Here is a 26,696-nt window from a genome sequence, read left to right as displayed (position 1 = left end):
CAGGATGGCTGTCCAAACCTCAGAGCACACCAAAGGGAAACACTGTGAAGCAGAACAGAACAAACACAGGACTGGGTTTGGTAAGATACTGAATCTCAGGATACACAGCAATTGCAAATCAATCTGAGGGCATATTCTGACTCCCGCTAAAAGGCCAAGATGCCTGAGGTAAAAACAAAACATTATTTCTCTCGAGGCTTGCAGAGCAGGGAGAGGCTTGCTTACTTATCAAGCAAAGCAGCTAAAAGTGAGCAAAAGGAGCAAAACATTAGAAGACAGCAGAGAAGGCTGTGGACCCAAGGAGAGGCTCACAGTGAAAGGCAGAACCTGGTTTGACAGCTCCACTGCTCACTAAGCAGCACCTGAAGAATCTGTCTCACTGGTTGTCACAGCATGGTGTGTGGCGCTATGCATGTTTGCCATAGGCGGGATGTCCCTTCCAGGGATCTTTCACTCCCTTAGGTTCCCCCCCCGGCCACCAGCATGGAATGCCAACCTCCATATTGGCATCCTCTGGATGAGGAGGAGGAGGAGGAGGCTTGGCCAACCTCCATATTGGCATCCTCTGATCCCATATTGGGATCCTCTGGACTACATCTTCCAAAGCCCTTTCCATTTCAGCTGACCCAGGAAAGCCATGGCTTTCCTATTTATAAATAAATAAATAAATAAATAAATATGGGTCCCAGAGATCTCCCAGAATTACAACTTGTCTCCAGACTACAGAGATAATTTTCCCTGGCACGGCAGCTCCTCCCAGCGTGGTCTCTATAGCATTGGCCTGTGGTCTCTGCTCCTCCATCCCTAAACCCACTTTCTCCCCAGTTCTCACTCCCGAAATCTCCAGCAGGAATTTCTCCTCTAATCTGTAGATGACAATTCCCTAGTTAATCTCAGCACCCTCCCTGCCCCCAGGTAGTCCTCTCTTTATTAATGGCATGCCCCAGTGTGTGGCCAAATCTGAGAAGTGAAGAATCTAGGCAGTGTGAACAAAAAAAAAGTTTATTAAACAGTAGATTGGGGGTTGTTTGTCATCCACATGCTGATAATACTCAAGTATACTCTGTCTCACCGTAAGTTAAAACCAGAATTTTATATTAACCCATCGTTTCCTGGACCTTCTTTGCTCTAGAATGCTCTGCTTGGGTCCTAGTGCCTTGGGGACAGAACTGGGTAGAACTAGGTAGGCACCAGGACCCAAGTGGAGCATTCTACAACAAAGAAAGTCCAGGAAATGGCAGATTAATGTACAGTTCTGGTTTTATCTTTTGGTGAGACAGAGCGTATCTATATCCTTATCCAAATCTCCTGGTAATACAGTAGTAGTCCTGAAACGCTGCCTGGCAGCTGAGCTTCCAGCTAAAAGTGAACAAATTGAAACTAAACCCTGAAAAAACAGAGGTAACTCTGGTTGGGAAGGTGGAGTTCTTGAAGGGCACAGTTCTTCTAATTTATGATGGAGTTGAACTGATCTTTGTTGACTCAGTTAAAGTCTTGAGGTTATACTGGACAAGTTGGTGCAGCTGAAAAAATGCTTTCTACCAATTCAGCTTGTAGAATAGTCCCTTACCTTCATACGGCTGACCTGGCCACTTGGACCCACATCATATTAACGTCGAGACTGAACTACTGTCATCACTGTACATTGGTTTCTCCTCAAAATCAATTCCTAAATTTCAATTCCTACATTTCAGCTGACCCAGGAAAGCCATGGCTTGGCTATTAGCAAGAGATAGAAGAACATGCATATCACTCCCATTCTGCAAACACTGTAGCAGAGGCGTATCGGGGAAAATGGCGCCCGGGGACAACGCCTGCACTGGGCGCCCCCCTGGCCCTCCACCCTACCCCACCCCTGCGCCCCACAGCTTTGCTTATGTCAGCAGGGGCTTCTCCAGATACCAGTGTGCAAAAGGATAAAATCAGCAACAGACTTTATGCATGCTTTCACCATTATGGCTACCATCTTATGCAACGGTCTGTCTGAGGAGATCAGAAAGTTCCCACTCTCCTAGCTTATCACATACTGCAAAATTGAATTAAGCAAGAGGGCTTTTCTGTGCAGGTGATAGGGTTATACTGTACAAAATAGTTCACAAACTTACTTGGATAAAAGATTAGAGACTGGGGCTTATACTGCTAAATATAGCTTACTGTAAGTAGATTCCTATTATGTAATTTTTGGACCACTTAAAGTGTCTTGTTAATACTTATGCTAAGCTCCAGTTCTTTCTGGTGGTTCCAGGCTTCCAAAATCTTAAAGCACTGATTATTTAATGTCCCATTTTGTTGACTGTACTGGGTCTCTGTGAATAATCCATCTTGAGTGCCACAACTCAATAAATAATGTAAATAAACAATATATTATCTGATGGTTATTTAGATTTTTTTCAAGAAATTACTTCAGCACTGGCTTCTTTTGAAGTCATAGATACAAATCCTTCTCTGTCTCATTCATTGGGCAAGTCCTTCATTAAACAGACATGTCCTTTTTTGGTGGACTTGTGGCAATTCTCAGATTTCCAAGTATTCTATCCACGTCCTCAACTTTCAACAACAGAAAAACATCCATATAAACATGACACATTCTGGAAATTTCAATGAATTTATAATTAATGTCAAGTCCACATATGAGTGAATGTAAACAATTTTATTCACAAATAACTTTGCAAAGTGATCGCAACAAGTTGCCAAGAAATCTACTTTCTTCTCAAGCCAAGAAGTAAAATAACATCAATGGATAGCAGTGGGCAAGGGAAAGTGTGATTTCTTTGCTGCAATCACTGCCATGGGGTAGGCATTAATATGGAGTAGCCAGAGGTGTAGCTGGCAAAAATGGAGCCCATGGTGGACTCTGAATTTTCCGCCCCTCATGCGCCCCTGTGCCACTCCTGTGCCGCCCCCACACCGCACTTACCTCCTGGGCCCGGGGTGCTGCCTTCCCCCCTCCTGGGCCCAGCAGCAGCCCAGCCTGATTTCTGGGCTGGCGAAAGCCCTTCCCTGCCTGCCTCCCTGGCTCAGGGACTGCAGCCTCTGTGTTTTTTTTGTTTGTTTTTTTGCTAAGAAAAATGTTTTGCTCCTTTTGCTCACTTTTCTTTTGCTCAAAGAGAGAGGGGCACTCCAGCCTCCAGCCTCAGCTAGGAGTGGGAAGTGGCGCAGCCACAGCTGGAATGCTCCAGCCCCAGCCGTGCTGCTTCCTGCTCCCTGCTTCTAGGCTCAGTGGCATAGTCACATGGGGGGCATTTTGCCCCCTCACATGATTAATTGGCGTGCACCAGGGGCACCTGTCCCCACATGTCCCAGTGGCATCTACGTCACTGGGAGAAGCCCATTTCAACTGATCCTCCAGCCCTGTAAATGTGGACTTTACGGCATTATACCCCTGTGAGGTCTCTTTCTTTCCAAAACCCTACCCGCTCCACCTCCAGGTCTTCCAGAATTTCCCACCCCTGTGCTGGTAACCCTGTTTTCCTCCTTGACTCTTTCCAGGCAGGCCTTATAAAGGAGATCCTAAGACAGAACTTCTCCATCCTCCCATCAATACATTCAAGTCCCTTCAGTAGCTGGTCCCCTGGACAATTGGACGTCATCCGTCTGCCTTCTAACTCCTGCCATTTCACTTCCAGTCTTTAACAACTTCTTCTTGCCCTTCTGTCAGGACTGAGGCCCAACCTATATTTCCCAGGGTTGTCTTTGACCTGCTGGGCAGGGAGTCTCCAGAGATTGCCTGTCCTTCTGGTCTCAAATGGCCACCCAGCTATCCACAGCTGGCATTGCCTCACTTCCACTCCCCTGCTCATCTAATGGCAGTCAGGGAGAGTTGCCAGATATCACTGCCATCTGTGTGGGATCAGCCAGCAGTGGAGGCTGTTGGGATGGATGGCAGAACAACTATAGTGGTTTAAAACAGGTTTATTTACAGCTAACAATAGCCAATTCCACACAGGGCAAATATAATGGGTGTAGGGCGAAATACAAACTATTTTGCAGGGGGACTTCGCACAGGTTCTGCCCCAAAAATGAGTTTGCCCCGTTTTATTTCCCTCAATCCAGATTTTTCAAAATCACTAAACCAGCAATCCTTTTGCAAAATCTCAGGTTGGAACCACTCCTGTGTGAATGGCCAGGCAGGAGCTGCTTTATTTCCCACCGTTCCATCATGCTGTCCACCATCATGAAGAATCCACCTGCCTACCACTCTGTGTAAGTCTCCCAACAGGTTGTGTGCAGATTCTCTGAGGGTCCCACAGGGGTACAAAGTCCCCCAAGCATGTTTTCTCCCCGTGGCAGTGAGTATGACCAATCCACAGCAACATGTTAATTATTGCTCTGCCATTGCAGGGAGGTCCCTTTTTCTTTTGAAAAATGTTTGCGTTTTGCACATGTGCAGCTAGCTACACAGGTGCTCAGACCAGGTGCTCAGGAGCAGCAGCAGCAGAAGGCCATTGCTTTCACATCCTGCAGGTGAGCTCCCAAAGGCACCTGGTGGGCCACTGCGAGTAGCAGAGTGATGGACTAGATGGACTCTGGTCTGATCCAGCAGACTCTTTCTTATGTTCTTACACTGGTGCAGACAATTGTATTGTGGGATGATTGGCATGGCTGCAGGGGTTCATTTCTGTGCAGCTACACATGTGTTGCAGGAAATTAAAAAGAGAGAGAGAAGCATCTCCATACAAAGGCACAAAAGCAACCCAGATTGTTTCCATGGGCTCCAATTGCTGCCTGCACGGCATGCAATTGAATGGGAAAAAGGAAAACAGGTTCCTTTATATTAACGACTGCAACCAATTATACATTTGCTGTGCAGAATCTACCAGTATGAAATTGTGTTTCTAAATTGAGTTTTATCCCAAGAAAGTATGCATTGGAGTCTGTTTTCAGCTGCATTAATTATAGAGAACTGTTCAGCAAACCAGAAGCTGTCAGTCTCAACTCCCTCAGGTCTCAGTTCCAACTGCTTTTCCTAGGTCTCTTAACTCTGCCCATCAGTTCAAACACTTAAAGGCACATACCCTGTTTCTCCGAAAATAAGTGCTACCCCGAAAATAAACCCTTGCATGATTTTTTGGGATTTTTGGAGAATGCTTGAAATATAAGCCCTACTCCAAAAATGAGCCCTAGTTACAGATTCCCCGGCTCAGCTGATCTGGTCATGTGGGCGGTGCAAAATCATGGGAAAAAATAAGACATCCCCTGAAAATAAGTCCTAGCATCTTTTGGAGCAAAAATTAATGTAAGACCCTGGGGATCAGCCTAGAGGCTGCAGGAGCTGCACAGCACTACCATTCAGGTTTGCCATGCTCCTCAGAAAGAAATACATGTGGGGTTTGCAGGGGGCGGAAAGGGAGTGACTATAGCCCCTGACAGTTTTAAAGGTAGATTCTATGGTACTGCTCAGATGAATCAGAATTTTGTTTTCATGCCGCCCAATCCGACATGTGCTAACTTGGAAATAAATCCCACTGGATTTATTTATTTATCAATATACTGAAAATCCATAAACTCCTAGCATAACAAAGCTTCTGGTGAAGCTTTCAAGATGAAGAAACCAAACAGTGCATAAATAAATTAAATTGGGTTTTATCCCAAGAAAGTATGCATTGGAGTCTGTTTTCACTGCATTAATTACAGAGGTAAATTCAATAACTCTAGAGCCCTACACTGACATATACATTTTAACATATTCAGTAAGTAGATGATATCATGCTACTTTTTTTACATTTTTTGTTATATCTTCCTTAATAAATCTTATTTTTGTTTAACTATTTGTTTGTTTGCCCTGGATCTTCTATTTGTTGCTTCCTATACTATCTACAAAGCAACCTGAGAATGCTTGTGGTATGGAAGTTGGCCTGAACCCAGAACAGCATTTCTGTGGACACAAGAGTTTCTGTGTGCAAAATGAGACTTCCTAAACCCCACTGTGGCAGCCAGAAATACTCCCCTCCACCACCACCTCTGTCGCCAAAATTTCTTCTCCTGGAAAACAGGGGACACCCAAGAACCAGATTATGAGGAGTATTTCACGCTACTGTGGAAGTAAGAAGTCAGGAAACTTGTGCTTTGCAGGCAAAAATCCTTGTGCCTGCAGAAACACTGTTCTGGATCCAATCCCATATATTTCAAAACAAAATAAATCAATACAGTAATAAGCTAGAAATCACCAAGCCATTTTATTCAATTCATATGTAATTAACATTGCAAAAGCTTTCCCCCCACAGAAAGTAGTTTTTCCCTTCAGTGTTAAATTACCAAAGGAAGAAAAATTATATAAAACTAGAGAAAGCCAAATGTTATCCAATTAATTGGCATTCATAGTTCTTTCTAGGTCCACAAAAGGGTCTAGTCTCAGTATTGGTGAAATAATATTTGTGAACATTAGAATTCTCCCCAGAAAGAATCACTGTGCAGCAATTCTATAAGTAGTAAGCTATTATAATGAGAACTCAATCCTAGCAGTTTCTAGGCACATATCAAGTGGCAAAATAATCAGTGAGAGAAAGAACAATTCTCAGCACTCAGTAATTGGCATCAGCTTTACCCTGGTTAGAAGTATATTAGAACTGCAGAACAATTAAGGTAGATGATCCATTGGTCATCCAGCTTAGCCTTCTACATATAGACAACATCATTTACATACAACATTCCAGTTAAATGAATAGTTCTGATAATTTTATTCCATGGGAAGATTTTGGTATAGATTAACAGTGACAAGCTTTCTTTTACAAAGGTCAGTAATTAATTTTGATCACGTTAAAAGGGCTAAAGTGTTTCTTCAAAGAATTAAGCTATATACTAGCTTTCAATAATAATTTCATTATACTAACTAAACATTCAGAATTAACAAAGGCAACCCTCCCACACACAGCATATACACATGGCTCTGCTTCACAAAACAAGCTTATGAGAGGCTGTGACTCAGTGGTAGGGCTTCAGTTCTGAATGGAGAAAGTACATGGTTCGGTCCCCAGCATCTCTAGTTAACAGACTCTTGAAATAAGTGATGTGAAAGACCTTCACATGAGACCCTAGAGAGGGCACCTGCCACTGACTTGATAGGTGGTTGGACTCCATAAAAGGCAGCTTCATGTGTATATGAGTTCATTTAGGGGAGGATGTCACATCTGTAGTCAGGGCTGGTTACAAGTTAAAGATCCCTGAGAGGTAGGATAAACAAAGCTATAGTGACTTGCTCAAGATAGCAAACTGGACCCTATATTAAGGCTGAGTGATTAATTTTTAAAAACCTTAACATAAAGGTTAATCTCTAACGCTATCATAATTGAGAGGTTCTTCCACTGATCACTATTCCATTCCAATACAGCACATGCTTAGGAAAACCAGTGCAAAGTCTGACAAATATTGGGTGGAATAGTATTTTGTTATTGACATGAGGAAGAACGTTTGGTTAACACTTAACAATTGAAAAATTAGATCTCGTGGACCACAGTAGTTCATTAGAAAAAGAATCAAAACAGAAGCAACTGAAAAAAGTCTGATTTATTGGGATAATCAAAATCATGGATTGCTTTTGAATTTCATTTTAAAATAAAAGACTGCATCACCAACTAACAAAGACTGGAATGTTATTAAGAGAGACGTGAAGCATCTGAAGGGCACTGCTCACTATAAACTTAAGTTGACAGCTAATGACAGTCCTAAGCTAGTGGCATGTGTAGACTCAGACTGGGGAGGAGATGTAAAAGGAAGAGAATCTATCGAACGTAACATATTTTTCTATGCAGGTGAGGCTGGTCAAGTAAGAAACAGGACACAGTGGCATTATCTAACATAGAAGTTGAATACGTATCAGCAGCATAAGGTTGTCAAGAGGTATGGTGGCTATAGCAGCTACTGACAGACCTGGGAATAGATGTATCACATCCCACAGAAATACATGAAGACAATCAGAACTGAATATCCCTATCTAAGCAAGAATATGTAAATATTGCACACCAAGCACATTGACATAATGGTTGGAAAGCTGCACAGAGAAGAATTTGTCAAGCTGATGATAACGGTTCAATAGGAGACAAAATTGCAGATGTTCTTACCAAGCCACTCCCTAGAATTCAATCTGAAGATCTAAGAAAGAAGATGAATCTGATTGACTGAGTCAAGAGACACCAGCGGGTGTAAGAAGTGAAGAACTTTGCACTCTCAACCTCAGACTTCAGAGAGGGACTTGACTAGCAGGTCAGAGAGATGGAGAGGTCAACGCACTGGGCATCCTTTCTCTACTGCTCAGACACTATCCCTTTGATGTGTAGATTGTTTCTCTCAGGGAAACGTCCTTCTGCCTTTTAAACCTTTCTCTTCCCACCACTTCTCCATCTTGCATGAGGGCAGGGCGCATGTCCTGTATCTCTCTCCATCCTCGTTAGTTAGACTAGATTAGGAAAAAATATTTATTCTATCCCAGTGGTTCTCAACCTTTGGGGGTCAAATGACCCTTTCACAGGGGTCGCCTAAGACTTTCTGCATCAGTGTTCTCCATCTGTAAAAGGGATAAATGTTAGGGTTGGGGGTCACCACAACATGAGGAACTGTATTAAAGGGTCATGGCATTAGGAAGGTTGAGAACCACTGCTCAATCCTATCCAGTAATGGAGTTCCTATCCAGAAATGAAGTACAATAAAGGAATCATATTAGTTTGCATGCATAAAAAGGCTTTGAGTTATTTTGTTCCTGCACATGCAGATATTATGCACATGCTCTCTGCTAAATTACCAATTCAGAGTCCAGATTCTGAAAATATCCAACCAATCTTTGTCCAACCAATATATCCAACCAGTCTTTTACAGTATTCCTGCACTGAAAATTGGTCAGAGGTCCACTTATGAATGGCAGAATACCGCTGCCGCTGCCAACCAACCACCTTTGAACATTCCTCCCCCAGCGACAAAAACAAAGCTAAAAAAACACTACCTCATGTGCTGATGATGAGGGGAATTGATTGCTGGCATAAGCTATAAACCTAAGGAGTGGAAAAGACTAGTGTCAGAGTGCCAAAAGTAACTCCTGTGTGTAGGAAGCAAGCTATGAAGGGGAAACCAGGGAGGGAGAAGTGGACCCACTGGCAGCTCTCATTGATGCCAGGCCTGCCTGTAGGGATATTTTATATGCATGTATCCATCAGCCAATCTCTTTTTTTAACTCTCCATATGATAAGACAGTGCATTTCGTCAAAACCATTTCCTAGACTCAAGGTCATTGGCTGTACAGAGTACCAATCTATCATTTAAAGAAATATAGAACAGACCGTTCCTCATTATTAAAAAGGGAATTTAAAAGTTGTTGTGGCATTCAAGAGTTTAGGTAGATATTCTCAGAAGGAAGAGTGCTTCAGTCTACATGGAGTGATTTTATGACTGGTCACTACTCATTCACAAATAGGTCACCCTCTTTTTGAACCTTGAAAGAAAAGTGTGAACAACCTGTACAGTCTCTATGTAACAATTACAAGTCATGTGAGCAGTTATTTGCTTAACTGAGTCTCAGTTTCTCCTGCTTTCAGTTTCTTCAGCTGTATTATTGTTTCACAGTGGGTAATACGAGCAGTTCACAATATTCTAAATGTGGATGCATCTTCCTGGTTCCCTAATCATTCCTGCATTTGCATTTTCATTGACATTACCGTGTTTCTACATAAGCTTCAGTGGTTTTAATAGCATATGGACGTGTCATCCAAGACACAGTACCAAATCTCCAGCAGCAAAATAAGCAGGAGTCTTATGGCACCCTATAGCCTAGCATATTTTTCTTCTAGCATAAAATGTTCCTGGATCACAGCCCACTTCATTAGATGCATGTAGAAGGTCCTCATGAGGCGAATATTTTCTAAAAGTTGTAAACAGCAGGGTCTGAATGGCCGTGAATTGCACGAAGTACAAGGTGAGATGTAATAATGTGAAATTCAAGTGCCATCCAAAAAAGTACAGAGACCATTCACAAAAGAGTCATTGGTGTTAACACACACCGTCGTCCTAGTTTTGCTAAACTAGTTAGTATCTGTAATGTCTAAGGAATCCCTTTGTTTACTGCATCCTTAGGAGCTCAAACTACTTGATCCATTCTAATGCAGCAGTTTCATGACAGAGTCTCCCTTTGATATTTTTCTTCCGTAGAATCATGAATTGCAGATAAGGAAAAGTATGTTGAAATGTGATCATGGTGGTTTCTGAACATCACCATTTCTAATGTCTGATTTGAGACTATATATTGTTTCCTGTTTTTCCTATGAAGAGTGCAGAAGGGTAGTACTGAAACATGACAGCATTTACCACACTGGAGCAATAGGAAAAGCCCAAAATGACATGCATGACTGACATTTGCAGGTCCTGCAATAGTATTGCTCGTGTGAACATGAGGACAGAGAAGAGAAGAAGAAGAGTTTGGATTTATATCCCCCCTTTCTCTCCTGTAAGGAGACTCAAAGGGGCTTACAATCTCCTTGCCCTTCCCCCCTCACAACAAACACCCTGTGAGGTAGGTGGGAATTTAAGAGCTCTGAAAAGCTGTGACTAGCCCAAGGTCACCCAGCTGGTGTGTATTGGAATGCACAGGCTAATCTGAATTCCCCAGATAAGCCTCCACAGCTCAGCGGCAGAGCGGGGAATCAGACCCAGTTCTTCCAGATTAGAATGCACCTGCTCTTAACCACTACGCCACTGCTGCTCCTGCAACAAACCAAGAGTTGGCATCTTGGTTCGTTGCAGCATGCAACAAAGGTTTGTGTATCTTTTGAGTGGCCCACTGTTAAGTACACAAAAGAGCCCTACGGGATCAAACCAGTGGTCCATCTTGTCCAGCATCTTGTTTCATGCAGTAGCCAAGCAGTTGCCTTAGCATTCTATTAACAGTTAACGAGAGGCCAAGGTTTTCCCATGATGCTGGCCCCAAGCATTGGTTTACTAGATTGTTAGGAAGAAGCTGCTTGAGGTTTGAGGGGGAGGAGTCTACCAGCAAGGAAAGTCCCATTACCCAAGTCCTGTGAGAAAGATCACCATCAAAACTACATGGGTATATAAAGTGCTGTCAAGTTGCAGCCTTTTTATGGGTACCCAGGATTGTCAAGGCAAGAGACTAACGGAGGTGGTTTGTTGTTGCCTTCCTCTGCATAATGATCATGGTATTACTTTATGGTCTCCCATCCAAGTACCAACCAGGGCCAACCCTGCTTTGCTTAGCTTCTGAGATCTGACAAGATCAGGCTAACTGAGGCCATCCAGATCAGGGCCCCGAATGACATACTCTGTATAAAATCATTTGATGTATTTTCTCCAGATGATATTTTTTTTCTGGATTTCAAGCTATCCAGTTCTGAAATCCTCCTGCCTTGAACCACATGTCCCATCCTGAAAGAAACATAGGTGTCATCCAGGATGAAAACTCTGTATGAGTATAATATGCCCCAAAGATTTTCTAGTAATCTGAGTTTTTTGTTTTGCCTTCCACATTCCTGTGCACCCTCTTACCAGCAGTAATATAGACCATTTTACCAAATGCTAGCTGCAAAGCAAAAATAAAAAGGGAAGTAATTGTATCTGCCTGCAACTCTCATGCAGTAGCTGTTTCAACTGACTTCACTGATTGAATACTTCTGGTACACTTTGGCATACACCAGCTGATGATATATTTATGGGAGGCTATTATATTTCTAGTTATTCATTTGTTTTTTGACTTTACTGAGAAGGCTCTTCAGGGTCACAAGTACATTTTAAGACTGCGTACCTGCAGTCTGTTTACTAGAATGTGCAAGCAGAAAACTGTTTTAACTGTACATGTTGTGAGGTGATGGCAAAATGCAACTGCGTTGTTTTACCTTTTTAAAACCTGAGATCTGTTTACTCTTGCAAAGAGGATGATTGGGGGCGAGGTAGGAAACTGTTTAGGGAATGAGGAATTAATGGCAAGAGAGATTTGCATGTGATGTTTAGGCTGGATGTGATTTGTGCAAAAAACCTAGAAAGAATGGGGCATCCTTGCACCAGAGATGACCTAAGGTTAGGTAGCAAGCCACCAAAGAATCAGGAGGAGGCAAATAATAATTTAGTAATAGTTTACTAGCACGACCTTTTTATATAGCCTTTTACACACACTTCTGATTTCCCTTAGCTTCCACATCCACTGATCCAGAAGCAGAAATGTCATCCCCGGGGGAAATAAGGGGAAATTGACCAAGGTACCACAGACCAAGGAGCTATGTAGCCAGCTCGCTCTGAGTCTAACCCAACAGTCTTGTTATTTGCACAGAGCGCAAGTTGCTCTGCCGCGGACCCTCGCATCCCGATGCCTCCTGCTATTTTACGTATCGAGAAATACAGAACAGATGTACGGTATTGCCACGTTGCATACTTGTAAGCCTGCAGGGTCTGCCCAGAGGGGCGTGGAGAGACCGGAGCCGGACGGGAAGGCAATGCAGGGAAGGGGGAAACTGCTGGTCTCTGCCAGATGGAGCCAGGGGGTTGCCAAGAGAGAAATGGTTGCCTCTCAGTAAAAACCCGCCCACCAGGGCTTCGGCAGCCTCAGCGCTGCAAGCGGCCGTCCGTGCATCCGATAGAGCTTCCAGCCCGGGGAAAGGGAGGGCGGGCGGGGGGGGGGGGAAATGTTGTCAGCTGGAACCTGGCGGAGACCGTCCTCTCCCTCCCCTTGGGTAGGTGCGCTTCCTTTGAAACTGGGTCCCTCGTAAAGGGGAGTCCCCAGCCAGGCCTCGACTGCTGAAGGGGGGTGGGGGCCTTCTGCCTCCCCCCGTCGCCCCAGGGGCTGCCGAGCAGCATCCAGGCTCTGCGGAGGGAGAGAGGCAGGCGAGGCGAGGCGGTCCAGGCTTCCCGTCCCGGGGAAGATTGCGCAGCCCGCCCAGCCGGCCCCACCCCAGTGCCGAGGCGTCTGGCGGAGCGCCCACGGCGGGCTTCCCCTCTCTCGGTCCCTCTCCCGCCCCCGCGCTCGCTGGAGGGGCGGAGCCGGGCGGGAGGCCAGGCTGGCTGCAGGCGGGGCCGGGCTGGCCCGTGGCGCTTGTCCCTCCCGGCTGCCCAACGCCGCCTGGGCGGGCGCTGCTTTCCGCCCTGCTGCGCCCGGGGTGCGCGCCAGCCAGCCAGCCAAGCCAGCCAGCGAGGGAGCGGGAGTGCCTGCTGGGCGGCTGCTGCTGCTGCTGCTGCTGCTGCAGGTGGCGGCGCGATGAGCGGGGCTGCTGCGGCCACGGGGCTGGGAGGCCCGGCCGGGAAGAGCGAGAAGCTGGACGAGGCTCAGGCGCTGGCCCGCAGCTGCGCCGGCAGACCCGACTTCCAGCCTTGCGACGGGCTGTCTCTGTGCACCACGCACAGCCACGGGCGCTGCTTCCGCCTGCACTGGTGCTGCCACCTGGGCTGGTGCCACTGTAGGTACCGGGGACGGGGACGGGGCCAGGGGAGGGGGCGGCGGGTCTGGGAGGGTGCCCGGCTGGCGCGGGCGAGAGGGCGAGGGCGGGCGGTCCTCTGGCCAGGTCGCTGGCCGGGAGTGAGAAGAAGTGCCAGTCAGGCTCCCGCCTGGGGGGGTTCTGTCTCCGTGTCCGGCCTTCCGATCCTGCCGGAATGGACCCCCCTTCCTGGAGAGGTTGTCCCCCTTCTTGCCGTCGCTGCGTTTGTTCGCCCGCGGCAGGATTGCACACGGGATCGATAGTGACTGATCGCCTGGCGCCCGGAACGCCGGAGAGATTGATCCACCCTCGCGGGGAAGAGAGATCGGTTGCGTGTTTCTGACAAGGACAAGCTAAGAAGGGCTTGGGCAGGCGCTGCGCGGCTGTGCAATACCCAGCGGGTAAAATCGGGGAGGCTAGCAGAGCAGCGCACTGCCCCCCGCCCCTGTCTCTGTTCAAGCTGAGGCAGAAACGCCGCCACCTCCTTTTCCCCAGCGTGTGGGGCGAAGGCAGAAAAACCCTCCCGTGCGTTTCCGTCCTTTGCCTTGGCAGCGACAAGGAGCTCCCTCTCCGCTTTCACTCTACAACAACCTCTGGAGTTGTACATTCCATGCATAAGTACAGATGTTCAGACAGGAAATGGACCCATCCTTCAGGTTTATTAAGCAATGAAATCTCGACAGTTTCTTGCAGGAGCCTGCACCGAGGCTTATCATAACTTGCATACAATCTCATGCCAATATAAATAGTAGTAATTAAAGCAAGCTCCTGGGTTTGATGAGAAATGCCATATGCTTTGCAGGATGGGTAGCTGATCCATTGTGGCTTGAAAAAAAATCTGTGCTGTCTGTAATCAATGCTCAGAGAGTAGAGCCATGATGCATGAGTGTTGCTGTCTAGTTTTCAGTCTGTTCAAAATGGAATTTAATGTCATGTCTGTGCTTGAAGAATACTTCCAAATATGCTAAAATAAATATGGCTTTGTTTAAATGTATTTTTTTTATAATAAGGGTTGTTTGGTTCTTCTATTTTCCTTTCCCTCCTAAGTTCCAGGTCCCTAATTAATTAATCTGTATCTTCAATAGGCTAAGGTAACAGAGTGGAGCAAGCCATGGAGCAGAAAACACATAAAACAATATGCTTTCAGTCTTCTTTCCATGTCTATGGGCATACTATACTGAAATGTACTCACTTCTCTACCTGGGACTAGGCACAAAATAAATTTACGCTACTAAAAATGGCCATTGCATTATCCTAAACCAGAAAACTGAAAGACAGACACATGAGGTTTGCTTATAGCAAAGAAAGGGCAGTTCTGTTTCTCGTTTCACTGGACTGTTGTTCTGATCCTAATTTCCATGGGTTTTCACCCCCTCACAAAATGTCAAAAAAAGTAATGTGCTGTGGGCTAATAGCCCAGTTCTTATCTCAAGAAACTAAAGTAATGACTTTTCATAATTTTCAGTTGGTTTTGGAATTAATTCTTGTTTTGCAAATTAGAAAGGTGCTGTAATCTCATTCTGAAAACTGCCTGACCCCAACAAAATTGCTAGGCTATCCACATCAGTATTTTCACTTGGTGACCTTACCTTTTCATGTATGTGATCTTGCTCTTCTCTAGTGTTGTTGTTTTTTGAAATGTCTTGGATGCTTGATGATACATCAACATGTCAATAATTCTTTAGCACTCCAGAGATTGTCAACATGGCTGGGATGACCAGGTTTTACTAATTCTCCAGTCCACCCCACCCCTTCTGTGGTTCCTAGATATCCTATTAGCCACCGTTCTTAATCTGTACATAATTTGTTGGCTAGCTTCTACAAAATTAGGCTGCTGCTGCTTGGAACTATGATCTGCTAAAGCTCTAATGATGTCATGCACATCGCTAAGTGCTTTCTGAAAGCATTTTTGGTTTCCTGTCCATAAAACACATAGTTAAGCCAATTGGAATCTACTGCCTAGATGCTTTTAATCAAGTAGCTGAGTTGATTCACCCATCTCCGCACTACTATGGCTACAACATGATTAGGCACCTCATAGTACTATTTTTTAAGTCCAGGATTCATTGCAGACACTCCCATATAATCATCTGAACCTGCAGTTCCTTTCTAGTTGTTAACTTCATAGAGCTCGGCATGGATATGATTAAAATGCATGGGTTTTTTTTTACTTTCTCATTGAGGTATATGAATGTGTACAGCAGCTGTTTGTCAGAAGCGGCTGTTGGATTATTTTTTGCTTGGAAAATTCAGCACTGCACACTGAGAATATGTCTACACTTGGAGGGTTGCGGGTGTGTGCAAGACGCATGGTAACTGTATTGATTGCACAATGTACTGTAGATGTGGAGAATTGTGGAGATAGTGCAGGTTACAGAGGCAACCCAGAAGAATGTTAATGCAAGACCCCTACAAAAGGGATATCTTCTTTCCGTGCTAAACCACTGATACAGGATGTTGATGTTAACACATTGATTGAACTTGTGGATAATTTTCACTGTGAAAAGCAGAAGGATGTGAGCAGTGGTGTGCATTTTCCAGAAAACTGAGAAAATTTTCTGATGCCCTAAATAGAGCATGATTTGTGATAGCATTTTAATTTTTACTTATATTTGGTTAACAAACATTTTAAGTACCCTGTGTTAATTTTATACCCCATTAGGAACAAATTATTGTACTGAAGTGTTTGATTAGGAAAAAATAAACCATGTATGATTTAAATGTTACGTTCAAACAAATTTAGAGTTTTACGGGGCAAGTATTTTCTTGGAACGTGACTGGGAAAAATGTAATAGCAGTATAGCATCTACTTCCTTTACAGTGTGTATTTTTAAGGAAAAAGTCAAGGTGCTAATTTTAGAGTACCTGACAAACTGCACATGAAGTGCCATGGATGTGGTTGTCTACTTGTCTGTTTTGACAGAAGTTTGCCCACTGAGGTCACCGGGGCACTTCACTTTCACTGTACTTCTCTATAGTGTCACCTGTATTCGTTGTTAGTTCCATACCAGATTTGTGATTCACTGTGAGAAAGGAGATATATTAATAAGAATTTTTGCTTTGGTTTTGATTTGACCTGCACAACTAATCAGTTAAATTCATAAATTGGATTTTTATTTGGATTATCGTGTGTCTTTGGAATTGCATTCTCCCCTCCCCCCACTTACAAATAAGGAACACTTTACACATACTCTCTCACACAATTCCTAAGAATAATCAAATGAAAAACTATGAACATGACACACTTCTCTGATATTGTATTGGCAGTGTTATCCATTCATTGTTTAGAAGTGGAAAGTGGTCTGTGGCCAGTTGTTATTTTCAGAATGAAAACTTTTCCACTCCACAACTCTAGCGTGACTGATGTTGTAGAAGCTGAGATATCAGGAGGAACATTAAGATAGTACAAAGATTATTGGATATAAATATTGTAGGTGCATGGTGGTTGACTGGACAAATCAGGCAGTTGGATAGTTTTGAATAAATTTATTCATATAAAGTTATTAATCCTGTGTAGAACATTCAGAAATGAGAATTCTTTGAACTAGTGAATGAAGTCACATATTGTGTGTCAGATTGAAGTAGTGTGGCAGGAGTGGTGGTGGAAAAAATGACAAGAGATTACTTGAGTGATGAAGTCTGTGGATTTGTGTGTGCTCATCCCCTCCTGGCCCTGTTGGTCCAGTAACTAATTTTTCAAGTTAAAAATGACAGACAATATTTGTTGTATTCAAATCTGTATACTCCACCTTTCCTTTTTAATAAGGTGGTTCAGAGGTAGAATCTCAGCATGAAAAGTGGACTATAAATGAAGTGACTAACAACCAGCACAGATCAATTTCATAGTACAAAAATCAGCCAAAACAGGTAGTAAAACAACTCAGCAACCTATGATCTCAGCCCTCCTAACAAAACGTAGAGCAGAAAAAATCATCATATTTAATAAACCATTCCATTGCTACTAGTTGCTCCTTTTATTTATGCTTTTTCATTTCTATGTGAATATTTAGTTTTAAGGTTTTAAGCTCCTCCCTTAAATTGTGAATTGGTTTCCCTGGTGGGCAAGCAATCACATCATCCAGACTCAGCCTAGCATCAAAAATGTCTTGCATGGCTCTATTACATTTATATCCTGCTTACCTTCCATCGTGTATCATCAGATAACACATTACAAGAATGCTTCTCATGCAGATATTGGCCAGACTCATGTTTGCCTTGCTTCATTAACCTTCAACCATAACCTAGGACCTATAGAGTGCTGCTTACTAGCACAGCACAAAAAGACCATCATGTACCCCTCAGGAATATTGTGTTAATTAAAAATACTTTTTAAACAAATGACTTGTAATTTCTAGGTGTACTTAGTAGGTAATAAGTATGCACAGTTAATACTACAGACTCTATAATATTAAAATTAATTTTCTTCAATTGTCTTTGATTCTAGTTATTGATATACTAGCGGTACCCGGCCATGCATTGCTGTGGGTTATTGTGGTGAAATGGGAAAAGAACAGTAGCAGCAAATCAATTGCAGAGGCCAGCAGTACGTGCTCATGGAAACGCGCCCTCCCCTCCCTTGCATGCCACCCTCACTCTCACCCCTCCCTTACTTCTCTTCCCTTGCATGCCACCCCTCCCTCCCTTCCCTCTCCCTCCGCTAGGGTGGGTGGGTCATATCCAGATGCTGGGCTTCCTCCCTCCCCTCCCTTGCATGCCAGCCCTCACTCTCTCCTCTCACTCACTTCTCTTCCCTTGCATGCCTCCCCCTCCGTCCCTTCCCTCTCCCTCCCTCCAGCTGTCTTTTACATTCAAGCTTGTTCAATATGGGTGTGGAATATGGGTGAGGAAGTAGTTAAGTGGTGGTTGGATGCGAGGGAGGGCAGAGTGAGGAGTGTGAGGATGAGCTGAATGTGTATGAAAGTATGTGTGTTGTGTGATAGCAGTGAGTGAGGCACAGAGAGTGAAAGGTACCTGCCTGTGATGGGGGGGGAACCCCACCTGACGTCTCATACGGCAACGTGTGTATGTGTTTCACTTCCACTCGAGTTATGACCTATGTACTGTTCCACTGCTCATATCTGGCCATCGGAGCGAACATTCTAAGGGCACGAACATTCTAAGGGTGACAGTTGCATGTCCAGCTGCATGTCCTTCACCATGAAGCGCCAGGAAAAAGGCATTTTACCTGGGCCAGGTGTGACATTTCAGGTATGTGAACATCTAGAAACACTCTTGCCTGGCTGACTAAAGTGGCTGGGAATTTTCAGAGGAATTAGCCCAGCAGTTCCTGTGCTAGACCATCAGGAACAAACTCACGGTTTGCTTTTTATATATATAGATAATATTTTTTTTAAATGAAAGCAGTTTTCCACATGCAGTACGGGCTGTTATTTTGCTGTTATTTTTGGCATAGCTGTAATTATCAGCTTCTCAGAGTCAGGGCTGCTAAGGGCCAGAACAAGCTCCCAGGTAAAGATTTCCTCTGGGTACTTCCTCACATCATCCAGACTCAGCCCAGCATCAAAAATGTCTTGCATGACTCTGTGGACACTCAAGATAGGGTTGACAACTCCTGGTGGGGAAATACTAGAGATTTTAAAGATGGAGTCAGGGAAGAGTGGGGTTGTGGAGATGAATCCACCCTCCAAAGCAGCCATTTTTTCCAGGGAAATTCATCTCTGTCATCTGGAGATCAGTAGTAATTCCTGGAGATCTCCAGGCCCCACCAGGAGGTTGGCAGTCTCACCTCAGGATGATCAAGGCACCTAGAACTTTGTTCCACCTGTCCCTTCTTCTCAGCAGTCCTGTCTACAGGACCCAGTTTTAAGAATTAAGGAAATTGTTTCCCTGTATTTTTTGTGGCAAGAAACATCTTCCATCTTATGACCTTATGTGGCTGTAACCTGGGCAAGGGCTCTGAGGTATCTCCTATAATCATTTACGGTTTCCTTATTGATTGCCATGTTCTTGGACAAATTTCACAACATACTATTGCAGGACCTCTGTTTTTCTTTTAAGGTTCTTGGGAACAGTTAATAGTATCATGACGAATTTTCAACCTGTTCCGTAGTTAAAAGGTTTCAAACTTTCTTGAGCTTTGATGGATAGAAATAGATGAATTAGGCCTGAGAAGGCCTGAGTGGCTTTTTAAAATCACTGAAACACTGATTAGGTCCACCAGTTTTGTGGTAGCCATGTTACTTTTTCTGACCATTTTAATACTGCATTGTCTGTCAAAAGCTTTTATGGTGTTATGTAATATGGTATGACTTCTGGAGTTAAGTATATACCATTTTCCTCAACTCTTCCTCCTTTCTTTTCTTGTTTAAACTATAACAAATACACATTTTAAAATGCATTTAAGTTTTTTATGTGCTTAGGGATTGTGCTTGTACTTGGCAAGCTCTGAACATGACAATAGTAAATTTAGCCCTGTGGCATATCTGGGAAGGCTGGAGATGCAGAGCAGTCTGTGAAAGTAAGCCTGTAGTCTTGAGATGGAAAAAATATTTTGTTTTGTCACAATAGTGTGAATAAGGAGGCACAAATAAGGATGACAGTATTTGAGTTCTTACACTGCTACACTTCCTCAGGGGGAGGGATTTCCATGGGGATGCCTTAAATTGATTATGCAATTATGACCTTAAACTTTCCATGTGATTGAAATAGAGTTTGGCAGAACTTGTTCTGATACAGCATTTGAGATTTTGTGGCTGGTTTTCTATTATCTTTTTGGGCATGTTCAAAATTTGAAATGGCTACTTTAGAACAAGGATCTCAGAATTCTGAGATGATTGCTTCTGTTGGAAGTGGGACCAGTCAAAATTCCACATACTGAAGAAACTCACTAAAGTAGTTTGATGCTTGAGGTGTCATGGTAAAGTAGTTCTAAGCAAACACACACCCCTGATGAAGCCCAACTAAGCCAAAGTGAGAGGTTAGGCATCTTTGAAAGTCAGACAGATGCAAGAGAGAAAGGAGTGAAGAAACAGCATGAAAGGTGGCAAAAAAGAGAAGAAAGTAAGGGATAAGAAATTAGTGTGAAAGGGTTTAGGATACTAAGCAGCAAATTGATTCCAGGGCAGATTAAAAACAGCGGTGTGAAAACAGCGTAAACCCTTTTACACCCTTTTGAACCATTTTACACCGTTTTCACACCACTGTTTTTGGCCCATGCAGAATCTGCTCAGGAACACATCAGCAGGAGCCAAGGAGTGAGTGAGGGCCACATTAGAGCTTACTGCTAAAGAGACAGTTTTGTGTAGGGCAACCCATAAGATCGTTAAAGATTTCTGTGTAGGATATAGTGACTAATCCGTTGGAAACATCTGCATATGGAGATTTTTTCTCTTGGCACCTGGCCTTATATAGTTCAGTCTGATTCTTTGGTAACAAGTATATCCTTGAATGTTCTGCCTGTATGACAACTTTTTGTCCACTGCTGAAATCTGCCCTCTCTCTGTGAGTGTATCTTCTGAAATATGTGCTATGTATCGAGCTACTGAAAATCTCCACAACCCAAGCATGTTATATGAGTAATGTAGTATGTGTCTCTTTGGGCACATATTGAGAGTGAGGCTACACACTGTGTACAATTATGTGATCCTCGGGCCAATTTAAAGAAGATAACCGACAACAAAGTGGGTTTCCCTCTTCATTTCCTCTCTTCTCCTTTTTCCTCCTCTCCTTTCCCTTCTCCATTTTTGTACCCTGTATATACTTTCCCTTCTTTCCTTTTCTACCCATACCTTATTTTCCTAATTGATTCCTTCTGCTTGAGCCCCAGGGGTGTAGCTGAGTAAAATGGTGCACTCCACCCAGCTGTGCTGTGCCACACACCTCTCACAACTGCACCCCAAGACGGGTGCAGTTGAATGCTGGCCTGTGGGGCTGGCCCCACTTGAGTTCAGGAGTGGGGCAGCTTTATACTGTTGGCTTTGGCTCCCAAGCTCCACCTCTGGTCAGGTGGAGCTGGTCAGCTCAACTTGCTTAGTTTCATCTGAGGCTTAGATCAAGTTTTAAACTTCAGGCTTAAAACTTGCAGTTTAAATCTGGACCTGGGTGAACTGAAACCAGCATGAAACAGGTCTGTGCTCCTCCCAACTCCATGTGCTCAACTGCGCCCCTGCCCTGAAATCCACAGGGAGTTTGATGCAGGGTATGGGAGGGGGGAAGCCCTGCAGCGCACCCCCCCACATGACCCCAGTGAGTGGAGCCTGGAACTCTAGTCCCCCATGCTCCCTAGCTATGCCACTGGCGAGCCCCATCAAAATTAGATTAGAGAGACCATCAAGAAGAGAGACTCATGAGCACAGATTTTGCTGAACGGAATTTCTTTGCTATTTTCAGTTTAAATTTTTAGTTGAAAATTTTAAACTATTTATAGAGTATTTTTTAATATTTTGTTTTGTTGTGTATTATTTTATTAAAGTTCGAAACTGTCTTGAGCCTGATTAGAGAAGGGTGGTGTAAAAATTGCATAATAAATAAATAAAAATAAAAAAGAAACAGTCTTTTCCCCTTTCTTCCATTTTCTGCAAGAAATTACCAGTAATACTCCAAATTGCTCTTAACCCTGCTGGTATGTTTTCTAAAGAGACTAGAAGCTGTTTGAGAGTAATAAGTTGCTATAGGAAAATGGACTAAAAGGAAAAGGTTAAATAGCATTCCCCTTCTGCAGTGTTATTCTTTCGTTTAAAATTGATGAACCACCATCAGTGGCTGCATTGTATAAAGCAAAAATGATTAACTTAAAAAGGATAATGGAACATGTAGTTCTGTCCACTAAGTGCTGGACATTCAAAATAGGAGCCATTTAGTTGTGTATTTTTAGTTGAGGCTGAGAAGTACAGTTAACTGCATGTAGCCATACATGTGTAGGATATTCCTGTAAATACTGGATCATTATACTTTTTATTTCTTTTCATAATTATTGGAGGGCTGATTTACACAACCAGGTTTTTCATGTCATAACAGAAACATCTGTGATAATCTGTGTCGTAGCATCAAAGAGTTATAAATAAATTGTAGAGTCTTAACGTGTTAACACAGTTCTTGTCAATGGGAGGCAAACTGAATATGATAACTACCCTGGATCAACTTATTTTGACTTATTGTGTGATTCGTCCCTGAAAAGATCTGTTCCACAGCTGACACCTGCTTCTTTTATGCTTGTGATGAGGAAAAAGGAGTCCTGGATTGTTCAAGTGGGAAGCAGGAACAGATGTGGAACAATATCAAGGATTAAAATGAAACCTTTACTTCATGCCTCCAACCAGAAGGATTAATTTTGTACACAGGATTGATTTTTGCTTCAGAGTTTTGTAATAGGTTTTTCAATTAAGGGTCTTTTTTGTAAATGCAAAGCGGCAGGATGCAACATAGCACACATGATACATCTCCTGAAAAAGCTTTCCAAAACATCATCTGATACTGACTTACCAGTACCAGGCAACCTTGGGAGAATTAGCTAAAGAGTAAATGTCTGGTTCTGAAAATATGTCTGGGTTTCTCCCCAGTTCTAACTGGCTACATAGTTTTAAATTGGAAGTGATTTTTTTGTTGAAGGGAAACATTAACAGAGTAGAATCAGATCATTATGGTTATGAACCACTTTTTGTAACTGGTTGTTGTGAGTTTTCCGGGCTGTGTGGCTGTGGTCTGGTAGATCTTGTTCCTAGCGTTTCACCTGCATCTGCGGCTGGCATCTTCAGAGGTGTATCACTGTCCAGTGTATAACAGACTTCTGTCTGGATACACCTCTGAAGATGCCAGCCACAGATGCAGGCGAAACGCTAGGAACAAGATCTACCAGATCACAGCCACGCAGCCCGGAAAACCCACCACAACCAGTTGAATCCAGCACTGAAAGACTTCGACAATCACTTTTTGTAAGTTCTGGTTGACAAATACTCTTTAAGTTTTCATGTGCCCCAAATATTTAGGCTCTTCTCCCTTACTTCATAGGAATGTTCTAAAAACTGATTAATATATGGCTTTCTAGCTGCTGTTCTGCACATGCAGCATTGTTTTGAGTGGATAATATATTTTTAGATTTACTGGACTGCCTAAGAGAATCAGCAGGGACCACACTGACCATAAGTTCAGCCCAGAAAGCATCCAGCTGTGATTGATGCACTTGAGGAAATTTATTGCTACTTTAGAAAAAACCAAGGCAAATCATTTGTAGATTAACACTTTGCCAATTCTGCAATATAACGTGCCATCTGCATTTCACCACTTAATTATGCTGTACGTTAAAAAGCAACATTTTATTTCCATCTTGACTGTTTCTAATTTCATATTCCATCCCTTGAATGTATTTAGATTTTCTGTTTGATATGTTAAAAGGGTCCTCTACAATCAGATAACATCTCCTGGGAAAGGTGCTTAAAGTTTCATAATCAAGTTGCCACTTCTCTTGTGATTAATCTAAACAGATTGAGGTCATATTTGACCCTGTTAAAGCTGTTAGTAGAATCAGTCATGAAACAGTAGCAGATAACTTTATTACAGAATAAAAAATTAATAGAAAGTCATAAATTGTAGTTTGACAGTTTCACAGGTCAGTGTCTGAAACTTTGACATAGGATGAAACTATCAAAATGGAAAAATAGTTTAGTTTCTCATCACCTCTCTCTCTTAAAAGCGACATTTATACAAGTTCTTTGTGTTTTTAGGTGTACTGTTGTAATTGCACTATGGAAAAAACAGAAAGTTTTGGTTTTAAGTATTTTGCTTTCAGAAAGCTTCCCCCGTACCACAGGGCTCACATCTACACTGGACTATGGCAATGGCTTCTACTTTGGGCTACACTTGAAGAGTGTTCAGAAACTTTAGCTAGGGCAGAATGCTGCAGCTTGACAGCCATTCAGGGTCAGCTATTGACAGTGGATGTCCCCAGTATCACAGCAATTACACTGGCCACCGATCCACCTCCAAGCCCAAATCAAGGTGTTGGTTTTGTCCTTCAAAGCCTTTCATGGGTTGGGACCTTGGGTATCTGAAGGACCATCTTCTACCATACATTCCTGCCTGGGAAGTAAGATCAGGGGAGATTCCCTTCTGACTGTTGCACCAATTAAAGATACTTGTTTGGTGGGTTCATGAGAGAGGGCCTATTCTGTGGCCTATGGAACAACCTTCCAAGGGAGGTGCACCTGATCCCTTCATTGTTACTCTTCAGGAGGCAGTTGAAGAAAGCTTCATTAGGACTGCATTTTGAATGATTTCACTTTTATTATTGGCAGTCATAATTGGAGTTTTCTGTAATGGAGAAATGGATTCTCCATTTATCTTTTCCTCCCTCTTTTTTTGCAGTCTCTTCTAGTTTTTTCTTATATTTCATATGATGGGTTTGCTAGTGAAAGGTATGTCAAAAATAAAAAAACAGACAAGGAGTTTGGGATTTGGGAACCTCATGCTTTCCTCAGAAAGCAAATACAGAGGGCATTTACACAGGAGAATTGGCAGGCAGGAGTGGAGGAGGTATCTCTCTCTCAGTTTGTCAGTTCTCTCATATAAATCTTTTCCTGCCTTTAGAATGCTTTCTCCCTTAGCTGGACTCTGAAATCAGAAATTCTGCTGAAGAAGAGGATTTGTAGGGGGAAATGAGGTGTGGGAATGGTTTAGCACCCACCCCCCCCACCCCCCCCGCACACACAAATGCTTCTTCTATCCCTTCATATTCATGTTACCACAAGCAAACATTAGTTTGGGATCACATTTGCCAGGATAATTTGTAGTTCTGCCCTTAGTTACAAGGGCAATAAAATGGGAGGGAGTAATTAATGAAAGCTTTCTTGTGTCAGCAAAATATATAATTTTATACATTCGTACCATTTATACAATTTTAAAAGTACTATACTATATCTTTTTAAAGTATTGAAAAGTTATTTGTATCTACCTACTAAACTGGTCATTAAATCTCATACTTGACTCTAATGTACAGTTTAAACAGAACACATGGATCTATGACTATGAAATACTATGTGCCGAGTCAAATGATTTGTTGATTTTACCACTGTTTTTGTATGCAAACTTAAATGCTGTCCACACTGATACCATTTTCTTTGTGGCAGCCACCCCACCCACCAACTCCCAGCCTCCAGAGTGTTTTTTTTAAATAAACAATTTATTATTATTATTATTATTATTATTATTATTATTATTATTATTACTACTACTACTACTACTACTACTACTACTACTACTACTACTACTACTACTACTACTACTACTACTACTACTACTACTACTACCACTACCACTACCACTACCACTACTACTACAACATTATAGAGTCTGTCTAATTCTTTGGATTTCCAGCCTTTTATAAGTACTTTTCATTGTGAAAATATGCTTTCCCCATTGTAGAGTTACAGTAAAAGAGGGATAGAGACTGACTAGTTGTTTTTTTTAAATGAAAATCTGAGAATTTGGACAGGAAAAACAGGTAACTTGTCATATAGAAGTCCCATTGTTGCTACACAGCGGCAACAGGGAAACCACACAAACCTACCGGCCTGTGGGAAAATACTTATGTCCTTAAAGGCAGGTATCTTAATGGCAGATTCCGCATGGGCTAAAAGCATCGTGAAAATGGTGTGAAAACGGTGTAAACCATTTTACACTGTTTTCACACCACTGTTTTTGGCCCATGCAGAATCTGCCTATGTGAAAGTGAATACTCCCTCTTTCCTGTCTTTTTTGTCTGAGACTATCGTAAAAGGTGGGGAATAAATCTAAATAATTAATAACATAAATAAAAGAGAGGAGAGGAGAGCAGAATGGCAGCCCTCTCCTCCACTTATTGCCTCTCTTGCCTTTACTTGCATTGTTTGGATTTGAATTCACAGAGGCTGCCACAGGACAAAGTGGAGGACTTCTCAGGATCTTGCCTTTCCAGTCAACGTTGCACCATTTGTGAGAGCCTGCATTCTATTTTTGTTTATTTTTAACCACTATCAGTTCATTACTTTTTGAAAAAGAACAATCTGAAAGCTTTTTTTAGGTTGTATGGGAGGTGGTGGTTGTATTTATCATTCAGTATCCTTTTGTGGAAAGCATGAGCCTCAGAGTTAATAGGATGTTAATTTGGAGAAATTTAGCCATTGAGAGTTTTTCATATGTCAGCTACATTAAAGAAGTTCAGAGACAAACTGGAATGCTGGGACCAATACAAGCAGGTAAAAAAAGAATGTCTAAGCAAATTCTCTACTTATTTCATGGTAAGATAGATACCTCCAAATTAGCAACAGAATTTGATGCTGATAAGCAGGGATGCCTATAGGCTGCCCA

At 42.9% G+C, this 26,696-nt stretch overlaps 1 protein-coding gene across 1 annotated transcript in view; it reads left to right on the top strand.

Moving 5' to 3' along the window:
- Window positions 1-12,900: 12,900 nt before the first annotated feature.
- The window catches only part of LG08H3orf70 (linkage group 08 C3orf70 homolog), a 28,168-nt gene continuing 14,372 nt past the window's right edge, over window positions 12,901-26,696 (top strand). The window contains exon 1 of the mRNA XM_048506070.1: window positions 12,901-13,379. Within this exon, the coding sequence (XP_048362027.1) occupies window positions 13,181-13,379 (199 nt within the window). The 5' untranslated portion in view covers window positions 12,901-13,180. The remainder of the gene's footprint in view (window positions 13,380-26,696) is intronic.

This window comes from Sphaerodactylus townsendi, linkage group LG08 (assembly GCF_021028975.2).
Source record: "Sphaerodactylus townsendi isolate TG3544 linkage group LG08, MPM_Stown_v2.3, whole genome shotgun sequence".
Classification (NCBI taxonomy): domain Eukaryota; kingdom Metazoa; phylum Chordata; class Lepidosauria; order Squamata; family Sphaerodactylidae; genus Sphaerodactylus; species Sphaerodactylus townsendi.
Note: the sequence above shows the minus strand (reverse complement) of the source record. Positions and strands in the feature narration are given on the sequence as shown.